A 22,331-nucleotide genomic window follows, 5' to 3' on the forward strand; every position below is an offset into this window, starting at 1 on the left:
CGAGAAGATATCTTGTATGCACAGCGGGCTGTAAATCCGGGCCAACTAAACTGCCAGTCATGTAGTCTGATGTTCTGACTATTGTCTTCACCCTCGTAGTCAATTAGCCAGCCATACAAGGGTAGATGACGTTGATCCTAAGCAGGACGCTTCGGCCTTTCGGTAGTGCGAATTCCACTTGGCTCTCGGTAGAGTTATACTACAGATCAATCACTCCATTGTAAGCAGGAACTTGTTCAACATCGCTTAGCTTTGTGCGTCATACCAAGATTCAGGAAGTATGTAGTACTTTTCTAGTAGTCTTCGACCGATCACAATATGTACGACGGATGACGGCTTTGAGTCTATATTCTATTTTAGATAAGGAGTGGATTTCTGAGTTACAATAGAAACAAGGGAAATCTCCCTGCATACATGTATCATATCTACCTGTCACCGTCCAGTTCAAAATGAAAGCCGATCTGATCCAGTGTCGTGATATTCCTCCTTTTATCTCCCTGAGCTCCAAATGCTTTCCTCATCTCCGGGAATCTAGGCCTACACCACTTCTCCCATTCATTCCATCTTGGTGGAATTTTTCCTGCTCCATCATTCTCTAGTCCCGCTCTACTCTCAGCCTTCGCGCTCCAATCATGCAGTATATTGATGTATTCTGCGTCTTTCGGAAAATGCAAGACATGGAATTCACCTCCATCACCTTGTTTCGAACGCACTGCCTCTTCCCACCTCTTCATTTCGTCTTGGGAAGGCAGCTCCAGGCGACCAGAATAGATGCGTGCCAAGAATGCGGATTGAACTTCGGAGACTTGAAACGGGATGACTCTTTGGGGTAAAGCAAGCAAAGCAAGAGTCGGATGTTGTCGATATATGAGATGTTGATAAGTGTTGACAACGTGGGTCCCATCTTCGATTAGGGGTGGCTGTATGGAGCCGTGTAGAAAGGGATAGGAGTAGAAATACCCTGTGCAAAACACAATACTGTCCACATCACTTTCGATATGACCATTTGAGAAAATTACCGTACGTCCATTAGGATCAAGTGCTGAGATGGTTGGGAGGTCAAGCTTATTGGACATTGGTGTCGCTGGTGTCAGATACGATTCTGATCTGGACGAGATTATCAGGGACCCTTTGCACACAGTGGCGATCTGTGAGCCGATATCTATCCCGGACGCAGAATTGCCAACGATTATAACTTTCTGTCTGATTATCAGCAGCAAAGACTCTGGAAGTTTAACATAAGAGACGCAGTACGTACCTTTCCAGCAAATTCGTCCGGACGGCGGAAGTATTTGGAGTGGGATATAGAGCCGGGCAGACTCCTATTCCAATTTTTTATACCGTGTATATCAGGTATATAAGGAAGATTATAGTGACCGTTTGCAACCACCACAGCATCGAAAACGTTCGTCATTTGCTGCTTTGTCTTCACGTTTCTCACCGTAATGCTCCACTGATCATGTGTATGTTGGCTCGTTGCTGGAACCAAGGCTATATTCAGTACTTGCGTATCGAAATGTATCAGGTGACGTATATCATCTGCATACTCCTCCAAGTACTGTAGTACAGTTTCATGTCTCGGAAACAGTTGTGTATCTTTCGAGAATGGTTTATCGGAATACTGCATCAATGTATGAGGGATGTTTGTCTCCAGCGTTTCATATATCGGCGCAATAAACATAGGAACGTTGTCGTGACGCGATTCAGGAGTCACGCCATTGACTGTGTCAACCTTCCAACCACCCTTGCTACCACTCTTGAGCCATACAGGCTTCTCGACCTTACCCTTCGGGCTCGTCTGTGGTATCCCGAATGTCTCATCCGGCTCATTGTTGGGCGTGTAGTTCCATACGCCACCTACAACGCTACGCTGTTCGAATATCCTGATTGTATTGAAACTTTTCTCTGCTAGAAGGTATCTTGGTCAACCTAGATGAATTCAGGGTCCATTGCCAGCTGTTCGTGAATCTTACTCACTTCGCAGCCGCCAGACCAGCTGGACCAGCTCCTATTATGGCAACGTTTGAGATCTTGAGAGGCGGCATTGATTGATAGTCCCGTCATACGAAAAGGACTGAAGCTTTTGATTAATTCCGCGAAACAACTCAGTCATTATTTGATCGCGTCATCGGGGCCCCGGGAGCGTCCGCCCGGTGCCCCGCCACTCATGCATGGTTCTAAAAGCCGCGGCCGGAATTCACTGGTCACAAGTTTCAAGCTTGAGTTTTCTGTCATGCACTATAAATTTCCTACTTAGCATGCTAGGGCGAACAGCACGAGCAATCAGTACAATGTCTAAACCGCTGAGGATCGGCTACGTGCCAGGCAAGACCTCAGAGTTGGTGTTTTGGTCTCCAACTAACGGGTATCGCAGAACATTTTTCAACCCCTCTCCACTTTGCGCAAAAGTACTACAACCTGAATGCCTCACTCGTGCCGTTCCCGTCTGGCACTGGTCATATGATCCAGTCACTTAGAGCCGCGGAAATTGACGTGGGCGTTGGCCTCACAGAGGGCTGGGTTGCTGGTCTTGCAAAGCCAGAGAAAGGTTATAAGCTTGTTGGTACTTATGTTGAGACCCCACTCTGCTGGGCAATCAGTACAGGACCGAAGAGAAACATAGATGGAGTGCAGGGACTGAGAAATGGCAAAATCGGTGTCAGCCGAATTGGAAGGTTTGTTTATAATATTTTTACAGAGAGCACGATAATGACCTAGGACTCGCATGTGTAGTGGATCCTATGTAATGGGATTTGTCCTGGCCGACCAGAACGGTTGGCTGAAGAGCCCAGGAGAGGCCCCTTTTGATGTTGTGCCTCTCGATACCTTTGCCAAACTTAGGGAGGGTGTGAAAGATGGCGTGGCAGACTTCTTTATGTGGGAGCACTTTACATCTAAGCGCTATTACGACAACGGCGAGATCAAGAGGATAGGAGAGATATACACGCCATGGAGTAGCTGGAAGATCGTTGCAAGAGAGTCCGATGATTCCAGGCTAGATGATATGTTCAAAAGTATCAACCAGGGTGTTGCTCATTTCAACGACAACAAGGACGAAGCGGTTGAATACATCAGCACGGAGCTGGACTATTCGAAGGAGGACGCGATCGAATGGTTGACAACAGTCAAATTCGCGCATGACACCCAGGGTGTTGATGAGAAGGTTATCGACAAGACAATCGATATACTGGCCAAGGCTGGAGTTGTAGACCTGGCGTCCTGTAGCAGCAGCAGCGAGATGATAAGTCGCAAGCGGGCATACTAAGATAACCTTTTCGCGTGACGGATCCATTCTGCTGTAATCATGGCGGGGCTCAAGCTCAAGCCTTAGACGTAGACAGCTTCTTGCCTCCCTTTGAGATCAAGTCGAGGAAACTTTTCTTACTCATCTCTGAAGCCATTTCATCTCTCTTGTCCATACCAACCACATTTGCCTTTCTTGCCTCTCTCACGGCTTCTTCGCCCTTGACTTGTGCAGCACGAACAGCATTGAAGAGTTTCACCACACCCCTCTGCGCCATTTTCTTCAACTTCTTCTCCTCTTCAACAACACGAGCTGTAGACTCGTCAGCGTTGTCTAAGGCCAGCACATCTTTCACACGGCCCTTTTCCAAAGCTGCCCTTTTATCTTCTCGCATCTTGTTCTTTGCCTTCGCTTCCAGCTTTCCTTCTGCCATTTCTTTAATTGCAGTGGCGGCATCCTTGCTTCGTGACAGCACGGGATCCGCACGTTTCGACGTCGACAATTTGGAGCTTAGAATCCTTGATATAGAGTTTGCGAAGACCTCTGGGTCCTGTCGCTTCTTCTTTGATTTGTTGAAGGTTGTCGAGGTCTCTGAACCTTCTGAGTCTGCTTCTGATTCCTCTGAAGCATTGGCAGCCTCTAGATCCTCTGCGTCAAAGCCATCTCGAGCTTCATTATCCGAGCCATCCTGTGGGACTGTTTCTGATACCTCTACATCCAACTCTTGCTCTGATTGGTCGGCCCCAGATTCCTCCTCACTAGAACTGTGGTATGCTCTCCGCTCTTTGGAGATCTGTTTTTGAGAGACGCGAATCTTTTTCTTCGGCTGACCTCGCATTGATTCACCGGGTCGTGGTCGTTTCTGGACCTTTGAAGGCATTTTGTGGAACTTGCTTTGGAAGATTAAGTATGCGCTCACACAAATGAACTGAGAGACTGAATTGGAGGCTGCCTGAATTTTTTTGGGTAGGTCGGCGGTTGCCGGCTGATAACTCCGACCCCACTATCCATCCATGGATGGATTCCGATATGTGTCCCGCTACAAATCACATATATTTGCATCTTGAACACGTACACATTGTACATTTGATTTAAGTTTACACGGGCGAGAAGAAACGACTAGGCCGCCATACGACACTCTCCTCATCTTGCGTCCCGCAAAATCAGGGTCAGGACGCCATGGTGCTTCAGGATTTGGGTCGGCGCATCAATGCCGCTGTCTCTGACCTCACAAGGTCTCAAAATCTCGACGAAAAGGTATGCTGCGTATTCAGATATCATAATGTCACTGATTGATAGTTAAGGCTTTCGATGATATGGTCAAAGAGATTGGAAACGCCCTAGTACAAGCAGATGTCAATGTTAAACTGGTCGCTGGCCTACGATTATCCATAAAACGGAGTGTCAACTTCAAAGAGCTCGGAGCAGGCGTCAACAAGAAACGAGTGATACAAAAGGCGGTCTTTGACGAGCTGGTGAAGCTTGTGGATCCCCACAACGAGCCATACAAGCCAAAGAAGGGAAAGGCCAATGTGATAATGTTCGTAGGTCTCCAGGGTGCAGGTAAAACAACCACGTGTACGAAGCTTGCTAGGTGGTATCAAGCTCGAGGATTCAAGACCTGCCTGGTATGTGCTGACACATTCCGCGCTGGAGCCTTCGATCAATTGAAGCAAAATGCAACAAAAGCGAAGATTCCGTACTATGGATCGCATACACAGACCGATCCAGTGGTCGTTGCGCGGGAGGGTGTAGAAAAGTTCAAGAAAGAACGGTTCGAAATTATAATCGTCGATACTTCTGGCAGACATCGCCAAGAGCAGGATCTCTTCGATGAAATGGTACAAATTCAGAGAGCAGTCACGCCAGATCAGACTATTATGGTACTCGATGCATCGATAGGCCAGCAAGCTGAAGCACAATCGCGAGCATTCAAAGAGACAGCAGATTTCGGGGCCATAATCATTACAAAAACCGACGGAGCAGCAGCTGGAGGTGGTGCCATTTCTGCTGTTGCAGCAACACATACCCCTATCGTCTTCATTGGTACTGGTGAGCATATGCTCGACCTCGAACGCTTTAGCCCACAGCCTTTTGTTTCCAAACTTCTTGGTATGGGAGACATGGCTGGTCTTGTGGAACACGTACAATCGTTGAAACTAGACCAGAAGGATACGATGAAGCACCTTGCGGAGGGTGTATTTACTGTCCGGGATCTACGAGATCAATTATCCAACATTATGAAAATGGGGCCGCTGTCCAAGATGGCTGGCATGATACCTGGACTTTCAAATATGATGGGTGGGATGGATGACGAGGAAGGCAGTCTCAAGCTACGCCGCATGATCTACATATGCGACAGTATGACCAACGCGGAACTGGATTCTGACGGCAAGGTTTTCGTCAGTCAGCCTTCACGCATGACCCGAATAGCTTGCGGATCAGGTACAAGCGTTCGAGAGGTCGAAGAGTTGCTTACACAACACAAGATGATGGCGGGCGTCGCAAAGAAGATGGGAGGAGGTATGAAGAACATGCAGAAAGCGCAAGGTGCTATGGGTGGTGGAAACAAACAGCAACAGATGGCCGCCATGCAGAAACGATTACAAAGTATGGGCGGCGCAGGCGCTGGGAGAGGGGGCATGCCTGGAATGCCTGGGATGCCAGATATGGGCGCGCTTATGAATATGATGCAAGGCGGTCGAGGCGGCGGAGGTGGCGGGATGCCAAACATGGGCGGAATGGACATGCAATCACTGATGAATATGATGGGCGGTATGGGTGGCATGGGCGGTATGCCAGGAATGGGCGGTGGAATGACCGGGGGAGGAAGAGGACAACGAAGGTAAAAAGATGATACTTTGCGTAAAATACGATGCTCAACTTGAGGCACTGCAAATCGTTGGTGGTGATAGGCGTCCTTGTCCGGCTTTGCATATATGGCGTTGGACAGTGCAATGTGGTAAGGTCATCAGTGTGCTGTTGTTATTGAGATGTACAGTACACTTTCTGATAACTTTGATATCCAGACTATAGTCATCCAAATCAGTATCTAATTCTCATCGTATTCATTAACAAGAGGGTTTTGGGTAATGAGATCAGACAAATATTGCCTTTCTGTCCGCATGCCCGACCAGAAGAATGGAGCTCGGTTGGGTCCTTGGTTTACCAGAAATGATTGTAACATCATGACGTATCATAGGTAGTAAGGAAAGTACGAACCGGTTGGATTGCAGGCTCATACAAGATTATCATGGATGGAGTGAATTTTTTTGTTACACTTATCAGGTGGTCACCGTATCATGGAAGCACGCCCGAAGGGGCCCTCGCGGCAACTGTTTTAAAAGTGGATGAATTCTTCTGGACAGCATTTAGCATGATGCCAGCTGAGGTGATGTTGTGACTCGTGCTGGCTGCAAATCAGAGCTGCTGACGTTGGTTGTAGAGAAGAAAAAGTTAGACGAAGTTTGTCGGCTACAAACGTTTGGAGGGCCGCCAAGCCCAAAGCGCTAACGTTAGCTGGGACCTCCAAATGGATGGAATCACCTAACTGCGCAATGGCCGTGCCCAGCAAAAGAAACTCACACTTTCTCTCCACCTCCATTGCTCAAGACACTCCAGCCAGACTAATAGAGCGACACTTGAACGACCCACTATCTCACCATTCGACCTCTTAAATCTACTGCGACATCTGACAATCTATTAATCTACCGCTACATTCTCCGATACTTAAAATATCTCGACCGACCTGCTCGACCGCCGTGCTCCGCCCAAAGCCCATCTGTTCTTCCCATCTATACCCGACCAGCTTTACCTTCCTTCTTCGTAGCTTGTTCGCTCTTTTACACACACCAAGCTCGAAGACTCTCTTCTGATACCTTTGCTGTACTTTGTATTATATTATCTGATTCCAATGGATTCCAAGAATGACTTGTGGACTCGCCGATCGAAGTGAGTTCCCCACTTGAACGACTGTTACGCTTGAGAACTGACTGGCCTGCACCAAAGCTCTAGCAAGCTATCACTATCCACGAGTGACCGCGACAACAAGAATGATACTACAACACGTAATTTTCCCTCGAAGCGCTTCGGAGGGGAAGTCTCCTCGCACGGAGGTCGCTCAAACCCGTTCAATACAATGTCACCTCTGACTACCTCAAGTACAGCATCACCAACTACAAAGTCATCCGCTTCTTTTGGACTGGGCTCAGGCGCGTTCGCAAGCTTTGGGTCGGCCAGCAAAACCCCCAAAACCCCGGGCACGGCATTTGAGGTAGGTAAAGGCTCAAGTGCTGCACCTACACCACCACCACCGGCAGACAAGAAGGATCGAGAGAAAGAGAAGCCCACATCTAGGGCTGTTTCTCGCACAATGGGCGGATCATCAGCCACTTTACACTCTGACCATGACCGCGATACGGATCAATCCAATCCCGAGGATGCTCATAGCTCGCCGGCATATCCTCTGAAATATTCCTGGACTGTTTGGTACCGCCCTCCTACCTCGAAAAACTCCGATTACGAGAAGTCGATCAGGCCGATGTGCCGCATGAGCAGCGTCACTGGGTTTTGGAAGGTCTACACCCACTTGATCCATCCTTCGGCTCTACCCACTGTCTCAGACTACCATTTCTTCAAAGAGGGGATTCGACCGGTCTGGGAAGACGAGGAAAACAAGAAAGGTGGGAAATGGATCATGAGACTTAAGAAAGGGGTGGCAGACAGGTACTGGGAAGACCTCCTGCTCGCGTTGATCGGTGACCAGTTCGCTGAAGCTGGCGAGGAGGTATGTGGCGCGGTCGTTAGTGTCAGGAGTGGCGAAGATGTCTTCAGTATCTGGACCAAGAATGATGGGGGACGGAACGTGAAGATACGGTAAGCGACATGCAAACTCCTTTTACAGACGTCTAACAATGCACAGAGAAACAATCAAGCGTGTACTCAATCTACCGGCGGACACTATCATTCAGTGGAAGTCTCACGATGACAGCATCTCTCATCGCACTGCTATTGACCAGGCTCGGCAGGAGAAGACTACTCAAAATGCTACAGACAAGCGTAGAGGTACCTTGAGCGGAGACGGCAACGCAGCTAGCAAGGACAAGTAGGCTATCGCCATGTCGTGCCATGTCGTAACATGTCACGTCAAGTGTCCTAGATCATTCATGCCGATATTTGTTTGCATTAAGGTTTCAAGGGTTCTTGCATTTTTTTATTAGCGTTGTCTGGACGATTGGACATATTGGGACGGATGTATTGTGCGACTGCATCTGACATTAAAAGCGTCTTTGCGAGCTGCCTTTTGTATTTTTACCTCTGTACTTCCAGTAACGGCGCGACGGTTTGTCACTAGTCGGCATAGGAATACTGGAATCCTCGACGATTTGACGAGCTTGCATTGTCTATCATAAGGCAGGTGCAGGCCATAGCTCAATAAACAATGAATTCACTTGACAGATGCAACGCTATACTAGTTTACATAATAATATACCAAATAAGAGACGCAGTATTGCCTTTTCTGATTACAGATCTGGCATGATCTTCTGGCAGAATTTCTCTGAGCTGAACTGGACACTTTTTTTGGCCCAACCAACCTCGGGAAGTTCGTGAAGATGAAGTACCCACCAGGTGGGCGAACTCAACGTCACACCCTAGAATCAGAGCTCCCGCGTTACCTGCACTACAAATGCCGTTCACGAAGTACATATCCCTCGGCCCCAACTCATAACTCTCAAGAGTGTGAATATGAGGACGGGTATGACCGGCGACCAAGTTTGCGAAGAAGCTCCAAAGTCTCAGCGGGGCGCCCACAGAACAACTACCGTCGCAGATCAGACCCTCTCTCGGCCCACGAACAACAACAAGAAAGCAGGTACATGACTACGGACAGCATACTGCTTCAACAAGCTTGTGAAAATATTCAAAGGCCTGCCTCAGAGATTGTGAAATTCCAGACATTCGCCGAGAAACAAGTGGACGATAGTGCGCGGCAGGCGGGTGACTTCGACGAGGTGAGTTCTCAAGCCATGAACACTCCCCGTACGACCGATCATGAGAGGAAGTAAATGCTGATGTGTTAATGCAGAGCTCAGGAAATAAACAAGTTCGGCATAACACAGCTGCTCGCCGTGGCTCAGATTCTCGAGATCGTCGTCTTGCGGGAAACGGACGGTGTGTAAGAGGCCTTTGTGAGGATTCAAGGAGGATGCTGATAGATGACATAGCGACTCCGATACAAGATACGAGATTTCACAAGGTGCATGTGTCTCTAAGTCAGTCTTACTGCGACACAATTGGACTCGGTCACTGATTCATATGACAGAACGCCAAAAGATGGTCTCTTCCACTCGCATCTCAAATCTCCTCCTCAATACATCCAGGTAGCTCCGACCACCAACATGAAAAGGCAGAAGGTGCGTGAAATCCATTTGGAATTAGGCGTGAGCTAATAGACCCAGCCTGGCGGAGCTGGAAAAGTTCATCCTCGCAATGATCTAAACCGCCAATATGACCGTCACACCCTTGATACCCACAGTTCGAGAGGAAATAATGTTACAAGACTTTCTCGCTTCCCCAATCAAGATCAGGACAACATGGTCCAGCCAAACACGGGGAGACCCAGGATGGAAGACAATGATGATGGCGAGTTAGATCTACTCAAAGTCAGGACAAGGATGAGAACAGAATGGTCGTCTGAGCCAATGGACGAGTTCAGAGGGTCTAGGTCAAGGAAGCGATCGCAGGGTGAAGGGCAACTGTCGCCATTCTTCACAAGTCCAAGAGTACAACGCAAGTCACTACTTCAAGGTACCGGGCATCAAACGGAATATCGCGCAGTAGAGAACCGTATGAGAGTTTCGAAATCTTACTTGCAAAAGGGCTATGATTCGCGGGCACGGCTTCTGTCAACGTCACCACACGCACGTGGAATTACACCCGAGGACCCCCAAAGACCAGAAATAAACGCAACCGGGCTGAAAGACTTGAATTCATTGAAGAGAAATAGCCCGCATGTAACAGACAAGCTTATTGCGGTGCTGCTCACCAGTGAATATGAGAATATCACGTCAAAGAAAAGAGTTCAGAACGGGCATGAATCTGTTGCAAGCACGATGGCGAGATTAGACTCCCTTTGTTCGAGTCCAACACCTCAGTCGAACCTTCTGTCGGTATCACAACAGGATCCTAATATTAACAAGAAAAGATCTGTCCAAGAGAATGACACAGAGCCACAAGCCAAAAGACGCAAAGCCGATCATTCAACAGAGGAAGAGGACGATGAGCAGGATGAGCTCCAGATGGATAATCGGAAATTCGACGACCCAACGACGAAGACGAACCGTCGAGCGATTCATCTCTCACGTGACGAGATATCTGATATGGTTCAAAGTAACGAATCAATCAGAGTGCCTCTTATCCCTCCCAATTCGCTAGTAAAGACAAGTTCTAAACAACTCGAATATCATCCACCAACTCGAGATAGCAATGAGCATCTTACAGATCACGCGAGCCGGACACAGCCCAGCAGTGACACGTCATGGCCCTTGTCGTATTATATGACAAGCGAGATGCGTGAACCCATCACAAATGAAAATTGCGGGCTCATGATCGGACTGGACGGGCAAGAAGAATCTATCATTATCTCGATCGATAAGGAGAATGGGTCGAATTATGAAATTGGATCAATATCATTTCGTGAACTAAGATTACTCTCATTGTCGACTGGTGAGGACTGCAATATCAAACTGCACCTTCTGAATGGTAAAGATCTCAGGAAGCGTTGGTGTAATCTCACCTTCTTGAAGGCCTCAGAGTGTGAAACATTCTCCTCATATTTCAAATTACAACCTGGCGTCAAAATGAAGCAAACGTGAGCTCATCTTTATATCATACGCAATCCTACCGCATGTTGCTGATCCCTCCCTTGTAGAAAATCTCTCAATATCGAGAGAGGAAAGGACGAAGAAGAAGGCCGTGTTGGAGTACACCGAAAACAACCATCTGAACTAGAGGGTACTCGAGAAACTTCCAGTCACAAAGCTACACGCAAAGGAGGAGCTATTCACCAAGGAATGACAAGGACACTATGTACTACGTCACAGATGCGGAACGAAAAAGTAGATGGCCATGATAATAGCTCTCACAATAGGAAGTCGAACAAGTGTAACGCGCCAGAAAGCATCCAGGATAAGGTACCGGCTTCGCTAAGAGCGACTCGATCAAGCAATCGTGTCAACAAGCGACCGCCTGTGTCGTATGAAGAGAAGTCGCCCTCACTCAAGAAATTCTCGAAGAAGCACGGGCTAGGAACGCCATGGGACCAGTATGCCTATCCCATACGAAAATCAGCTCAATCTTACTAATAATTTGTAGCCCTGCCTACTTTCCACCGACCGGTCGTCCGCAGGCGTCTGTTCGGTTTGACGACCTCCCGAAGCTTGATGAAGGTGAATGCCTTAACGATAGCCTGATTGAATTTTACATGACGTACTGCCATGAGGAAGCCAAAAGGGAAAAACGTGTGCTTCCGGATTCCGTCTATATCTTCAACAGCTTCTTCTACACTTCTTTGACTCAAACGAGGAACTCTAAAGACAAAATCAATTACGACGCCGTTGCCCGCTGGACTCGGAAAGTCGATCTTTTTACGTATGAATACGTTGTGATCCCCATTAATGAGGAGTGAGTAACTATTCTTCTCGTGTCGCAAGACTGCTAACAAGAGCAGCTATCATTGGTATCTAGCGATTATATGCAACCTTCCGAAGATGAGCCGTAATCTGAACGAGGCTACAAAAGAACCGAGTCCTGCTGATGCGAAGACACCTGAGATGATGAATGAGTTGAAGGACAGAACTTCGAATATGCATCTGGATGATGATGTAGACAATACTACGGAAGATGCTGGCGAAGACCAAGGGGAATGGCCGGACCCCGAAGAGAACATACCGGCATACGTAACGTCCCCATTCAAGGGACTTGTATCAGAAGTAGCCGAAGGGCAAGCACGGAGCATACCAAGAGGCGTCTCTATCGGAGGCCTGGCAACATCAACTACCAAAAGGAAGTCTGTCAAGACTAAGAGAGGCCGTATAAAGTGTCTCTCTGAATCCGACGCAGCTGAGTTAGTTAGTTTCTCGCGGACCATTTTTGAAACTAACAAGCAATAGACCTGTCATCTTGACACTAGACTCACTGGGCTCGGCTCATCCAGACACTGTCATGAAACTCAAAGAGTATATCGCCCAAGAGGGAAAGACAAAACGGTCTATGGTCTCGAAGATACACAGATCTACGTCGGGCACAGCAGAAGCGATCCCCATGCAACGGAACTTTGTCGATTGCGGCATTTATGCCCTGGAATATTTCAAAAAGTTCATTAACGACCCGAAGGAGTTCACACGGAAATTACTTATGGGCCGCATGGACGCTCAAGAAGATTGGCCTGAGCTAGATTCTTCTTTGTTGCGAAGAGAGTTGAGAGAACTGTGCCAAAAACTCTATAAAGAACAAGAGGAGGTCAGGGCAGAACAAAGACGCCTTAAACTTGGAGCAAGGTCGAAGGTCGCTGGTCATTCGAAGAAGCCGGAACAGGCAGTGTCGTCCACCAGGGACAAAGACGTATCGCCGGTAGCAGTTGAGAATACACTTGACGATGATGGCACAGCGCACAAATACCCCAGCGGAACCGCGGAAGCCGTTACTAAGCAGACTGTTGCTGATCGTATTGGGACGCGGCAGAGTGCTTCTCCATGCACGCCGCTACTCCTCGCCAATGAATCGGGATCAGCTGCATCAGTTGAGCGTTCAGACCCGCAAGATGACGAGGATATCTCAAAACCCAACCTTTTAGTCGCTCCTGATGCACTTCAAGGCATCCCGGAAGCTTCCGAGGCACTAAACGAGAAGCAGCCCGAGAAGTCTTCCTTTACGCACAAGCCATCGGATGTGCTTGATAAAGCATCCCCTGAGGTTGCAGCATTGGATGCGGCGAGTCTAACAGAGGGGAAGACATCGGGCTTTGGATCTATCGATCCAGTCTTCGTCAACTCACAAGATAGTGGTACTCTCTTCGATGATGATAATAAGAAGGATGAATTTCACGTTCGTCATCATCATTCGTCTCCAGCTGCGGCAATAGACGAGACTCCAACCCCTGAGCGACAGCTCGGTTCTGATCACCCCGAACTCGAGAACAGGACAATCTTCGAGGATCTGAACAGATTGTCAGCCGCTACAGATACCCCAAAACCTCAACCTGCAAAGGTACGTTTAAAATCAAACAGCCCTACTGCAATTAGAACACCACGGCCATCGGGCAGGAAGAGACGCGGGGGCATGCCCCCGAAGCAGGTGCCTGGACCGGATGATAGCATCATTGAGATTGACTAGATCGGGTTGAACTGTCTCGTCGGATCACGACTTCTTTTCAGATAATTCGGCTGGTGTCTGGCGTTCCATGGTTTTTGAACCTCGATTTCATTTTTCTGTCTTCTCAAATCTGCATTGCCAAGGGAGTGCGGTGCATACGGGTCATTGATAGGAGCAGATTCCGAACCCCCTGCGAAGCGATTGAACTAAAAGCATGGCGTCTTGATTTGCGTAGTCACCGTCATATGAACTGTAAAAAGTAGCGACTCTATATCTGGTGAATGGATGTAACTAGCTGGGGCAACAAAGGGTGAAATAAGCACACCAAAACCAAAAGCGTAAAATACATTCAAACAAATTCAGAAAGCTGACTCTAATATACTGGCGATGCGTCTTGACACGTGTCGTCTACAGAAATATGAAAATAGTCGAGACAGCCTCATGCCTTGTATACTCTTCACTCCCGTTTCTACACGCTCACACCGCCTCCAACGCCGCCCTGACACACTCACTGAAACTCCTTGTCCACCTCCTCGAAATGATCCAAAAAACCCTGAAACATCTTCACACCCAACCCAGGATCCAGCGCTCCGGTCGTCGCTCTTATACTATGCATACTTAATTGCGGTAGCCCTGCGTCAATTGCTCGTATCCCAGTCGCCGCACTCAGCATCGGTCCCACCGTGCCACCACTGCGCGAATCGTTTCTGATCTGGAAGACCTGCAGCACACAGCCACACTTATCGGCGCAGCGCTGCAGAACCGCTGTCGACACGGCGTCTGTGGTCATATGTCCGTTCGAGTCCGCCGCAACCACAAGCCCGACGTTTAAGCGCGGTGCGTGATTTTCAAGGTACGCGCCGAGGAAGTTTGGGTTTACGGCGTGGGTGACGTCCGAGGAGACGATGAAGGAGTTTGCATAGGTGCGGGACAGAAGCGATACGGATGTGCCGTGGGTGGTGAAGGCGTCGACAATGCGGGACATGATGCTGGGGAGGAAGTTAGAATGGGCGCCTTGGCGCGAGAGGGAGCCGATTTCTTCGTTGTCGAAGAGGCCGACGATTTTGAGCAGAGAGGGGGAGGCGGAGGGAGGGGATTGCAGGAGTGCTTGGATGGCGGCCCATGAGCAGAGTTTGTCGTCGATGCGTCCGGCAAAGATGAATTCTTTGTCGAGGCCGCCGAGAGTGGCTGGCTGGGTATCGAAGAGTTCGAGTTCCCAGTTGATGATGGAAGAGGCTGAGGCGATGGTTAGCATATCGGCTTTGTGTAAGGTAGAAGAAGGGGGCTCACGTTCGACGCCGAGCTGCTTAGAGATGACCTTCATGAGACGGTGGGGCTGAGTAGAGGCGAAAGTCTTGAAGGCTTCACCCCCGAGGATTGGGCCTTCGCTCGAAAATCTGTCGTCATCCTTGTGGAGTGAAACACCAAGGTCACTGTTGTCGATAGCAATAATGGGTACCATCTGCGTCTCTTTGTTGAACGGCCCCTGAGACGCTGCTCCAAAGTGTGGAGCGAGTGTCGGGATTCTCGCGACTGAAACATTTAGCTGTGCTGGTGTGATATAAGCCCAGATAGCACGTACCTGGATAGTCAAGCTTTACCAGCCTGGAAACTATCTTGCCAGAAGCCTCCTTGACCAGTACGCGACCACCGATCCCGAGGTCACGGTCCCACCATGTATCGCCGAGACCGCCAGCGTATTGGGCAACTCCGAGCTGTACATAGCCTGCCTTGTTGCTCAATTTCGAGATTGGTTTCACTAATCAGTATCAGTGCTGTATCGCAGAAAGGGTTTCGAGCGGTTACATTTGGCAGTCAGTGCATCAATGTGCCCAGCAAGAATCGCGGCACCGTTCCCAGCTTCGTATTTGTCACCAACGACAAAAGCGACCAGACTGCTGCCATTGCGCTCGACAAAGTACCTTCCACCTCTTTCGAGCTTCCACGCATCCCGTTCCGAAAGCTTCTTGTAGCCCTGAGACTCCAAGTCTTTCCCCACGGCAGTAACAGCATGGAAGACTGTAGGGTTGTCTGACAAAAACTCGCAGAAAGGTTTGGCGTAGTTAATGGGGTCTAGTTGTTTGCGCGTCTGTGCTGAATGGGTCGAGCACGATTCGACATGCTGTGTTGTCGGTTCTGAATACCCGACGCCCTGTTGACCCGTTTCAATATGACCCCGGCTCTTGGAGACCTTCACGGCTGCTTCTTGGTTTTCAACAGTCTGCTCCTTCACAGTTGCGTCATGAGCGAGCGCCAGTTTGCGCACGGAGGCATTGGTAGTGGCATGCATCTGCGCAGGGCGTTCGAAGGGCAGATTGAGCGCCATAGTCCTGGGAGCCTGGAGACCTGTTGCTTGCACTGGTGAACGTTCATGTTGTTCGCCATAGCGCTGTGAGATGCCGATAGTAGAGGCTGCTTTGCGGACGTTTCGAGTCATCTCGAGGTGGCTATTATCAAGGAGATGAGGGAACACAGGTGACGTCTCGTTCACTTGATGTACATGCCGAGCGAGCTACAGAACCCATCCCGACATGACTACAGTATGCATGGTCGCGATGATCATCGGCATATCTTCAGCCTCAGGTGTCGATCACGTGGAGGAGTCAAGAAACCCACGTCCAAGACTCACTTGATATGCATGCAATGCGCTGCTGCGCATCCTCATAATCAACGTCACTCCCAACAAAACGCGTGCCATTTACGCAGATTGGCTCCGCTCTATCTGGATCGTATCCCTTTCCACGGTCGAAAACTTGGTGACCTCGTCCTTCGCCATGGCTTCCCCCTCGGGACGCAACCTCTCAGACTCCTCCTATACGTTGCCGTCCGACAGCGAGAACTACGAGGCCAACAATGAGCTTCTACCCTCGCCCCCATCCTCCTCCAGCTCTCCTCTGATCCTGTACTCTCCGCCTACGGTGTGGGGCCTGGTACGCGGGGCTGCAATCAACCTGATACTTCCATTTGTGAATGGCTTGATGCTTGGGTTTGGGGAGCTCTTTGCTCACGAGTTGGCATTCAGGCTGGGATGGTCGGGTACAAAGGTAGGGGAGGCGCGTGGTCTCGAGGTCCAATTTGTCGTTCCTCGGGCTATTTTCCTTTCCCTGGGTCTCGCCGCATTCTCCTGTCACGATGCTAACTTTGGGCACAACTAGATATTTCCCACACACCGAGTCGCGTCGAGAAGTGTTGGTCCGGGTGTTGAGATGGTAGATGACCCTATTGAACGACGACGAAGAAATGGGCGGGAGATGGAGGCGTACACGAGTCTGGAGTAGTAGCTTTTGAAAGTGACAAGACGCTTCTGCAAATGTCACGGGAGTGAATATAGGCACTGGCTTCGGGAATACATATGCGTGCTTTGGTCGCCTGTAAATACATGGATTGATCGGTGACGGCTGTACAGCAGACGTCGCGTTTGAAAGGAACAATAAGAGGAAGCATCTCTAGACCCGCAAACCTCCACCACACTATTTAGCTCCCAAATTTGGACATGGACTTGATCCTCGTTGCACGATCTAGGTATAATTGATATGATGAGCGAAAGCTATGCAAGCAAAAAGCCCGCATTAACGTGAACATGTTGGTTGCGGCAAGCAGCACGAGGATCGATTCAGTTGATACATGATGCAAGCTCGGACCACCTCTCGACTGAATTTACTACCTACATCGACCTCCGCTTGACACCACCAAGCTTTCTCCTCCGCCTCTGTTGCTACATACGCGAGACGCGACATGACAATGCTTCCAAGCAGAGGGTTAAGACCCGTGTTGACACACGCGCGATTGCAATTGAGATCTTCCGTGATACGTCAAAAAAAGGTACGTTCCGCACTGCACCAAGCCGAACTCGTCGTCGAACCTTTGGCGACCATCTGACTTGTAACTTGACTTTTACTGATGGCCACTGTTGTAGTTTTCAACCTCTCCCTCAATATCTTCTCCCGTCCCGCGATGGCGCTCCCCGCAATCCTTTTCACGAATCTACGCGCAGACGAGACCTAGCCTGGCCTGCTCTTCGGTCACAGCATCGCTACATGCACCGCGCTTCTACTCGTCCGAAGCACCACTGGACCCTTCCACGACCGCATCTGCAAATACTGCCGCAACGGGCGCTCCGACCTCGATTCCGTACGACTCGGCGCTGCCTCAATATGAAGAGCTTAAGAATCTGGACTTTGCATTCGGTGCCAACGAGCAGAACATGGGCTACTTGAAGGACTTGGGCCTGGACTTTGGGTGGGGACCGACGTCGGTGATGCAGTATCTGCTTGAGGTGTGCCACACCGGCATGAACGGTCTGATGCCGATGCCATCATGGTGGGTGGCCATTGCCATGGTCGCAGTGATTGTGCGCGTGGGCATAACACCGCTGTACAAGTCGACGGTAAACCAGGCGGCGCGAATGAGGGCGCTAGTTCCGGTCACGGCGCCCCTCCGGGAAGAGATGCAAGCAGCGTCCAACGCAGGCGAAATGGCGAGATACAGGCAGCTCGCTGCGCAGCTTAGCGACGTCTACAAACGTTCCGGGGCGCTGCCCAGTCCCGCCTCGTTCCTGCCAGTATTCATCCAGGGCGTCTGTGGCTATGGCATGTGGAAGCTGCTGCGCAACATGGCCCAGCTGCCCGTGCCGAGCATGCTTGACGGCGGCTTCGGATGGATCTCCAACCTGGCCGTCGCCGACCCGTACTTTATCCTCCCCATCGCAACATCCCTGATCATGCACGTGTCCGCAAAGGTGAGTCGCCCTGGATTCCACACACTCTCTGCCTTTGCAATCTGACAGCAGCCACACAGCGCGGCAACGACAGCGGCCAGCCCCCGCCCGAGGGCTGGCAACGGAACCTCATGCTCTACTGGCTGCCCGGCCTCTCCGCCGTCATCACCTCCTTTCTCCCCGCCGGCGCCCAGCTGTACTTTGCCATCAACACGATCCTGATGCGCGTGCAGGGCGAACTGCTCCGCTTCAACGGCTTCCGCAGAATGCTTGGCGTCGAACCCTTGTACGACCTCCCGCCGCCCCCTGCGTCGTCATCATCATCATCGCCCAAACCCTCAGATAGCACTGCCGGCAGCATGAGATACCAGAAACCAAACCGCACAATCGACACCAAGCTCACAACCACCAAGCTCGGCAAGACCGCCGCCCCCGTCCAAAAGGACGAGCCGGAGGCGAAGAAGTGGTATAAGCCCTGGACGTACGATAATTTTCAGAGCAGCAGGGCGTCTTCGGCCGCGGCGGACGGCGAGGATGCTGAGGAGAGGTATCGGGCGCGAGCGCGGGCGTATGAGACGCAGCGGCAGGCGGATGTTAAGGCGAGGAAGGAGGAGGCGAGGGCGGAGAGGGAGAGGAGGTTGAGGGGGTAGATGGGGGTGGGATGTGTCTTTTGAGAGACTTGGGGAGGGGGGAGATGGGGGGTGGATGTATCTTTTGAGAGACTTGGGGAGGGGGGTTGTGTAATTGTGTGTGTATGTATGTATGTATATATTGAAAGAGGTTGCGCTGTGCTGTCATGTAAACTCTTTGTGTGTGTGTGTGTGTGTGTGTGTGTGTGTGTGTGTGTGTGTGTGTGTGTGTGTGTATCGTACCGTATCGTATCGCATCTAGCATCCAGCATCCAGCATCTATCATCCAATCTAACATCTAGCATCTAATCTAGCATCTAATCTAGCATCTAATCTAGCATCTAATCTAGCATCTAGCATCTAATCTAGCATTTAATCCAGCATCTAATCCAGCATCGAATCCAGCATCTAATCCAGCATCTAATCTAGCATCAAGTCCCATCATACACCACCAAACAGGCAAACACATTCAAGAAAGCCCATCCATGCACACACCTCTCCCTCTCCCCCTCCCTACCCCCCTCTACAAAATCCCCCAACCAACCCAACCCAACCCTCCAAACAAACAATCACACATCACCCCACCGCCCATCAACCCCACAATCCCCATCCCCATCCCTCTCACCCACACCAACCCCAACACCCCTCTGCACCCGCAACCTCCCATCCCCATGCTCATACATGCCCAACTCCAACACATCCCCGCGCGGATCCCACGTGCGTCTGATATCCATCTCCATCTCCCTTGCCCTCCCCCTGTCCCTCCCTCCAGTCCCCTGACCACTACCAGTATACGCAGCACGCCCCGCACCCCAATCCCCAACATCAACAAAATCAAGACTAAGCACGGCATTTTCGACGCCTGCGTAGAGGGATAGCGGGGATGATAAGGATGAGGACGAGGAAGGGGAGGAAAAGGAGGACGAGGAGGAAAAGGATGAGGGCAGACAGAGGGCGTAGACGGGAGAGTCGCGTGTGCGGCGGTGGCGGGGGGTGCGGTTTGTTGTGCGGTGTGTGTTTGTGCGGTGTGTGTTTGGGGAGTATGTGGTGGTGGTGGTGGTGTTGTTGTTGTTCCGGGGATTGGCGAAGAGGGTGTATGGTTTACTTCCAAACTCACTCCCACTTGCATACCCACTGCTAGACCCACCCGCAGAAGCAGAAGCAGACCCAGCATCCCCATCCCCATCCCCGCCAGACCCAGAAGCACCCGCAGAAGCAGCAGCAGAGAGATAAGAATACGCCCGCCCGCCCGACACCCGTAGATCGAAAAACCTAAGCATGGAGTGGCGCGCACAGCCCGCGACGAGGCGAGGGCGTAGACGGGGGAGGAGTCGTGCGGGTCGGTGTAGGTTGATACGTGTTGGTGTGGGGAGCGGGTGTCGTGGAGGCTGTTTTTGGGGGGTTAGATGGTTGTTAAAAGGGGGGGAGGGGGGATGGGGGAACGAACCGAACCACCCCATCATAGCACCCAGAAAGAAACACCTCACCAGCCACAGCATGCCCCGCAGCGCAGGACATACCAGGAAGCGGAATAACAGGATACACAGACGTTGCTTTACCTCTACTATAGAGCAGCACAGAGGAGGCATCATCCTCATCCCCGTCAGCATGAAAGGCATATTTGCGCAGGGGCACAGGGTGGAAACCAGTAGGCGTGACGGCGTAGATATGCAGGGGCTCCGTCGAGACACCGAGGCCGACGGCAACGCGGGTAGGCGAGAGGAAGGTTGACGACCAGATGCGGCGGTTGCGGGTGTTTGGCGGGAGGATGTCGAGGGTGTGGTTGGGGGGGATTGGGTGGGGTGTGCTGTTGTTGCTGCTGTTGCTGTTGTTGTTCGGAAGCGGGTACAGAGCGAGGCAGGAGTCGGATAGACCAGCGACGACAAGCTCGTTTGATATATCGGAGCTCCGGACATGACGGGCTCGGGTCTCGAAGAGTGCGTCCTGCCGGACTTGGATCCGGATCCGGGGTTCGCTGGGTGTCGTGCGCAGCAGGCTGAGATACCCCTGTGGTGTGCCGATGAGGATTCTGTCCTCGGCAGACACCTCCAACGACCTAACAACCTTCAACGTCGTAATGTCGTCTCTGCCCTCCTGACTTCCCTCCCGCCGCCACGTAAACCAATTCACTTTACGCCCGTACACGTCAACCTCCCCTTCCTCTTCCTCTTCACCACCACCACAACCACCACAACCACCCCCCCCAACCCCCCCCCCCCCCCCCCCCCCCCCCCCCCCCCCCCCCCCCCACCCACAAACCCATCCACACAAGGCCGAAACCCCATCGTCTGTTCGCCCACCCTCCCCGTCACACCACCATCCACACCACCACCACCCCCCCCCAACCGGCCGAACATACCTAGCCACAAACGCCCGTCGGTCCCAACACCGCGACAAACCAGTCAGACAGCGCGCTGCTGCCTCGGCGTCGCACGGAGACAGCGGTTCGACAGCAAGCGAGGGAAAGCGCGCCCGCAAAAAGACGCGCCACCCTTCTTCGCGGGCGAAGGTGTGGAGGGTGGAGCAGGTTTGGGATAGGCGGGCGAGGGCTTGGGCGGTGGGGAGGTGGGTGGTGATTTGGATGAGGAGTTCGGGGGGGAGGGAATGGAGGGAGGGGGGTGTGGGTGGTGCTGTGGGTGGTGCTGTGGGTGGTGCTGCTGTGGGATTGGGCTTTCTGGGGGGTGGTGGTGGTGGTTGGGGGTCTTTGGGTTGCATTTTTGGGATTTGTTGTGGTGTTGTGGGTTTCTTATCACTTACGGGGGGGGGGGGGGTTGGTCTTATAGAAGGTTTTATAGAGTTTGGGGGAAAGATGTCGGTGGGTTGTGGAATGACGTCGCTCCGAGTCCCGATGGGTGGAGGCTGAGTCATATATGCGCGCACAAGCCTTGGAGAGTTATAGTCTTGAATATTCGAGTCATACATACATCCTACGTGCAAGTGACAAAGTGACTCAACATGCGTTGTTCGATTAGGCTGTTGAGAAATCTCGGCTCTCGAGTCAGCGCCGCATGTGTACCTGGTGCAGATCATGAGCTTGTTGTCAGCAAATCCACCAGATCCCGGGTAGAACGTAGAGCAGGTCAGAGTCGTCATATCTATTACAATCGCACGTCTACTACAATCGCCCAACAACCAATACCTCTATGCAAAAAAGCCCCGAGTCTTCACTCTGTCCAGGCCCCCCATCATACATGACTAGACATGTGTGGCATACAACAAGCTGCTGCTGCAACTCCTCTCTCCGCCGTTCGTTCGTTCGGGACAAGTTCCAGCTCCGTCTTCATTACTGTATACTCTCTCAAGCAACTTTTGTTGGTACAACAGGCGTGATAAATCGCCGTGACAATGAGCGCCATCGTCGACGAGGATG

At 51.0% G+C, this 22,331-nt stretch overlaps 12 protein-coding genes across 12 annotated transcripts; 8 read left to right on the plus strand and 4 right to left on the minus strand.

The window, feature by feature from the left end:
* Positions 1–425: 425 nt before the first annotated feature.
* EJ05DRAFT_503737 (flavin-containing monooxygenase family protein) lies at positions 426–2,045 on the minus strand (the record flags this gene model as incomplete). Its single annotated transcript, XM_033747468.1, has 3 exons — positions 426–1,199; positions 1,259–1,919; positions 1,978–2,045. The coding sequence occupies 3 exons, from the start codon at positions 2,043–2,045 to the stop codon at positions 426–428; spliced, it is 1,503 nt and encodes a 500-aa protein (XP_033597241.1).
* A 246-nt stretch (positions 2,046–2,291) lies between these two features.
* Positions 2,292–3,265, plus strand: EJ05DRAFT_494306 (periplasmic binding protein-like II; the record flags this gene model as incomplete). The annotated part of the gene is made up of 3 exons (XM_033746186.1): positions 2,292–2,342; positions 2,410–2,675; positions 2,734–3,265. The coding sequence occupies 3 exons, from the start codon at positions 2,292–2,294 to the stop codon at positions 3,263–3,265; spliced, it is 849 nt and encodes a 282-aa protein (XP_033597242.1).
* Positions 3,140–4,202, minus strand: EJ05DRAFT_133611 (Rrp15p-domain-containing protein). Its single transcript, XM_033739169.1, has one exon. The coding sequence runs from the start codon at positions 4,122–4,124 to the stop codon at positions 3,321–3,323; it is 804 nt and encodes a 267-aa protein (XP_033597243.1). The 5' UTR covers positions 4,125–4,202; the 3' UTR covers positions 3,140–3,320.
* Positions 4,203–4,267: 65 nt separating this feature from the next.
* Positions 4,268–6,296, plus strand: EJ05DRAFT_479210 (signal recognition particle protein). The gene is made up of 2 exons (XM_033744624.1): positions 4,268–4,501; positions 4,549–6,296. Exons 1-2 carry the CDS (start codon positions 4,424–4,426, stop codon positions 6,091–6,093), a joined length of 1,623 nt encoding a protein of 540 aa, XP_033597244.1. The 5' UTR covers positions 4,268–4,423; the 3' UTR covers positions 6,094–6,296.
* Positions 6,297–7,616: 1,320 nt separating this feature from the next.
* On the plus strand, positions 7,617–8,352 carry EJ05DRAFT_442960 (eukaryotic translation initiation factor 4E; the record flags this gene model as incomplete). Its single annotated transcript, XM_033742062.1, has 2 exons — positions 7,617–8,119; positions 8,166–8,352. The coding sequence occupies 2 exons, from the start codon at positions 7,617–7,619 to the stop codon at positions 8,350–8,352; spliced, it is 690 nt and encodes a 229-aa protein (XP_033597245.1).
* A 425-nt stretch (positions 8,353–8,777) lies between these two features.
* EJ05DRAFT_133442 (uncharacterized protein) lies at positions 8,778–9,661 on the plus strand. Its single transcript, XM_033739168.1, has 4 exons — positions 8,778–9,255; positions 9,330–9,415; positions 9,469–9,500; positions 9,567–9,661. The coding sequence occupies exons 1-4, from the start codon at positions 8,857–8,859 to the stop codon at positions 9,626–9,628; spliced, it is 579 nt and encodes a 192-aa protein (XP_033597246.1). The 5' UTR covers positions 8,778–8,856; the 3' UTR covers positions 9,629–9,661.
* A 1,217-nt stretch (positions 9,662–10,878) lies between these two features.
* On the plus strand, positions 10,879–12,171 carry EJ05DRAFT_133812 (cysteine proteinase). The gene is made up of 4 exons (XM_033739170.1): positions 10,879–10,969; positions 11,050–11,114; positions 11,175–11,567; positions 11,618–12,171. The coding sequence occupies exons 2-4, from the start codon at positions 11,104–11,106 to the stop codon at positions 11,928–11,930; spliced, it is 717 nt and encodes a 238-aa protein (XP_033597247.1). The 5' UTR covers positions 10,879–10,969; positions 11,050–11,103; the 3' UTR covers positions 11,931–12,171.
* Positions 12,172–13,880, plus strand: EJ05DRAFT_133813 (uncharacterized protein). Its single transcript, XM_033739171.1, has 2 exons — positions 12,172–12,360; positions 12,415–13,880. Exon 2 carries the CDS (start codon positions 12,467–12,469, stop codon positions 13,634–13,636), a length of 1,170 nt encoding a protein of 389 aa, XP_033597248.1. The 5' UTR covers positions 12,172–12,360; positions 12,415–12,466; the 3' UTR covers positions 13,637–13,880.
* Positions 13,881–14,123: 243 nt separating this feature from the next.
* On the minus strand, positions 14,124–15,905 carry EJ05DRAFT_443185 (peptidase M18, aminopeptidase I; the record flags this gene model as incomplete). Its single annotated transcript, XM_033742073.1, has 4 exons — positions 14,124–14,851; positions 14,906–15,148; positions 15,198–15,374; positions 15,422–15,905. The coding sequence occupies 4 exons, from the start codon at positions 15,903–15,905 to the stop codon at positions 14,124–14,126; spliced, it is 1,632 nt and encodes a 543-aa protein (XP_033597249.1).
* Positions 15,906–16,241: 336 nt separating this feature from the next.
* Positions 16,242–17,158, plus strand: EJ05DRAFT_479216 (outer membrane protein Tom13). The gene is made up of 2 exons (XM_033744625.1): positions 16,242–16,659; positions 16,771–17,158. Exons 1-2 carry the CDS (start codon positions 16,390–16,392, stop codon positions 16,891–16,893), a joined length of 393 nt encoding a protein of 130 aa, XP_033597250.1. The 5' UTR covers positions 16,242–16,389; the 3' UTR covers positions 16,894–17,158.
* A 139-nt stretch (positions 17,159–17,297) lies between these two features.
* Positions 17,298–18,982, plus strand: EJ05DRAFT_513722 (uncharacterized protein; the record flags this gene model as incomplete). Its single annotated transcript, XM_033748457.1, has 3 exons — positions 17,298–17,437; positions 17,532–18,353; positions 18,413–18,982. Exons 1-3 carry the CDS (start codon positions 17,351–17,353, stop codon positions 18,980–18,982), a joined length of 1,479 nt encoding a protein of 492 aa, XP_033597251.1. The 5' UTR covers positions 17,298–17,350.
* A 548-nt stretch (positions 18,983–19,530) lies between these two features.
* Positions 19,531–21,676, minus strand: EJ05DRAFT_513723 (uncharacterized protein; the record flags this gene model as incomplete). Its single annotated transcript, XM_033748458.1, has 3 exons — positions 19,531–20,349; positions 20,414–21,090; positions 21,361–21,676. 3 exons carry the CDS (start codon positions 21,674–21,676, stop codon positions 19,531–19,533), a joined length of 1,812 nt encoding a protein of 603 aa, XP_033597252.1.
* Between the last annotated feature and the right edge of the window lie 655 nt (positions 21,677–22,331).

This window comes from Pseudovirgaria hyperparasitica (genome assembly GCF_010093815.1).
Source record: "Pseudovirgaria hyperparasitica strain CBS 121739 unplaced genomic scaffold EJ05scaffold_15, whole genome shotgun sequence".
NCBI classification, from domain to species: domain Eukaryota; kingdom Fungi; phylum Ascomycota; class Dothideomycetes; order Acrospermales; family Acrospermaceae; genus Pseudovirgaria; species Pseudovirgaria hyperparasitica.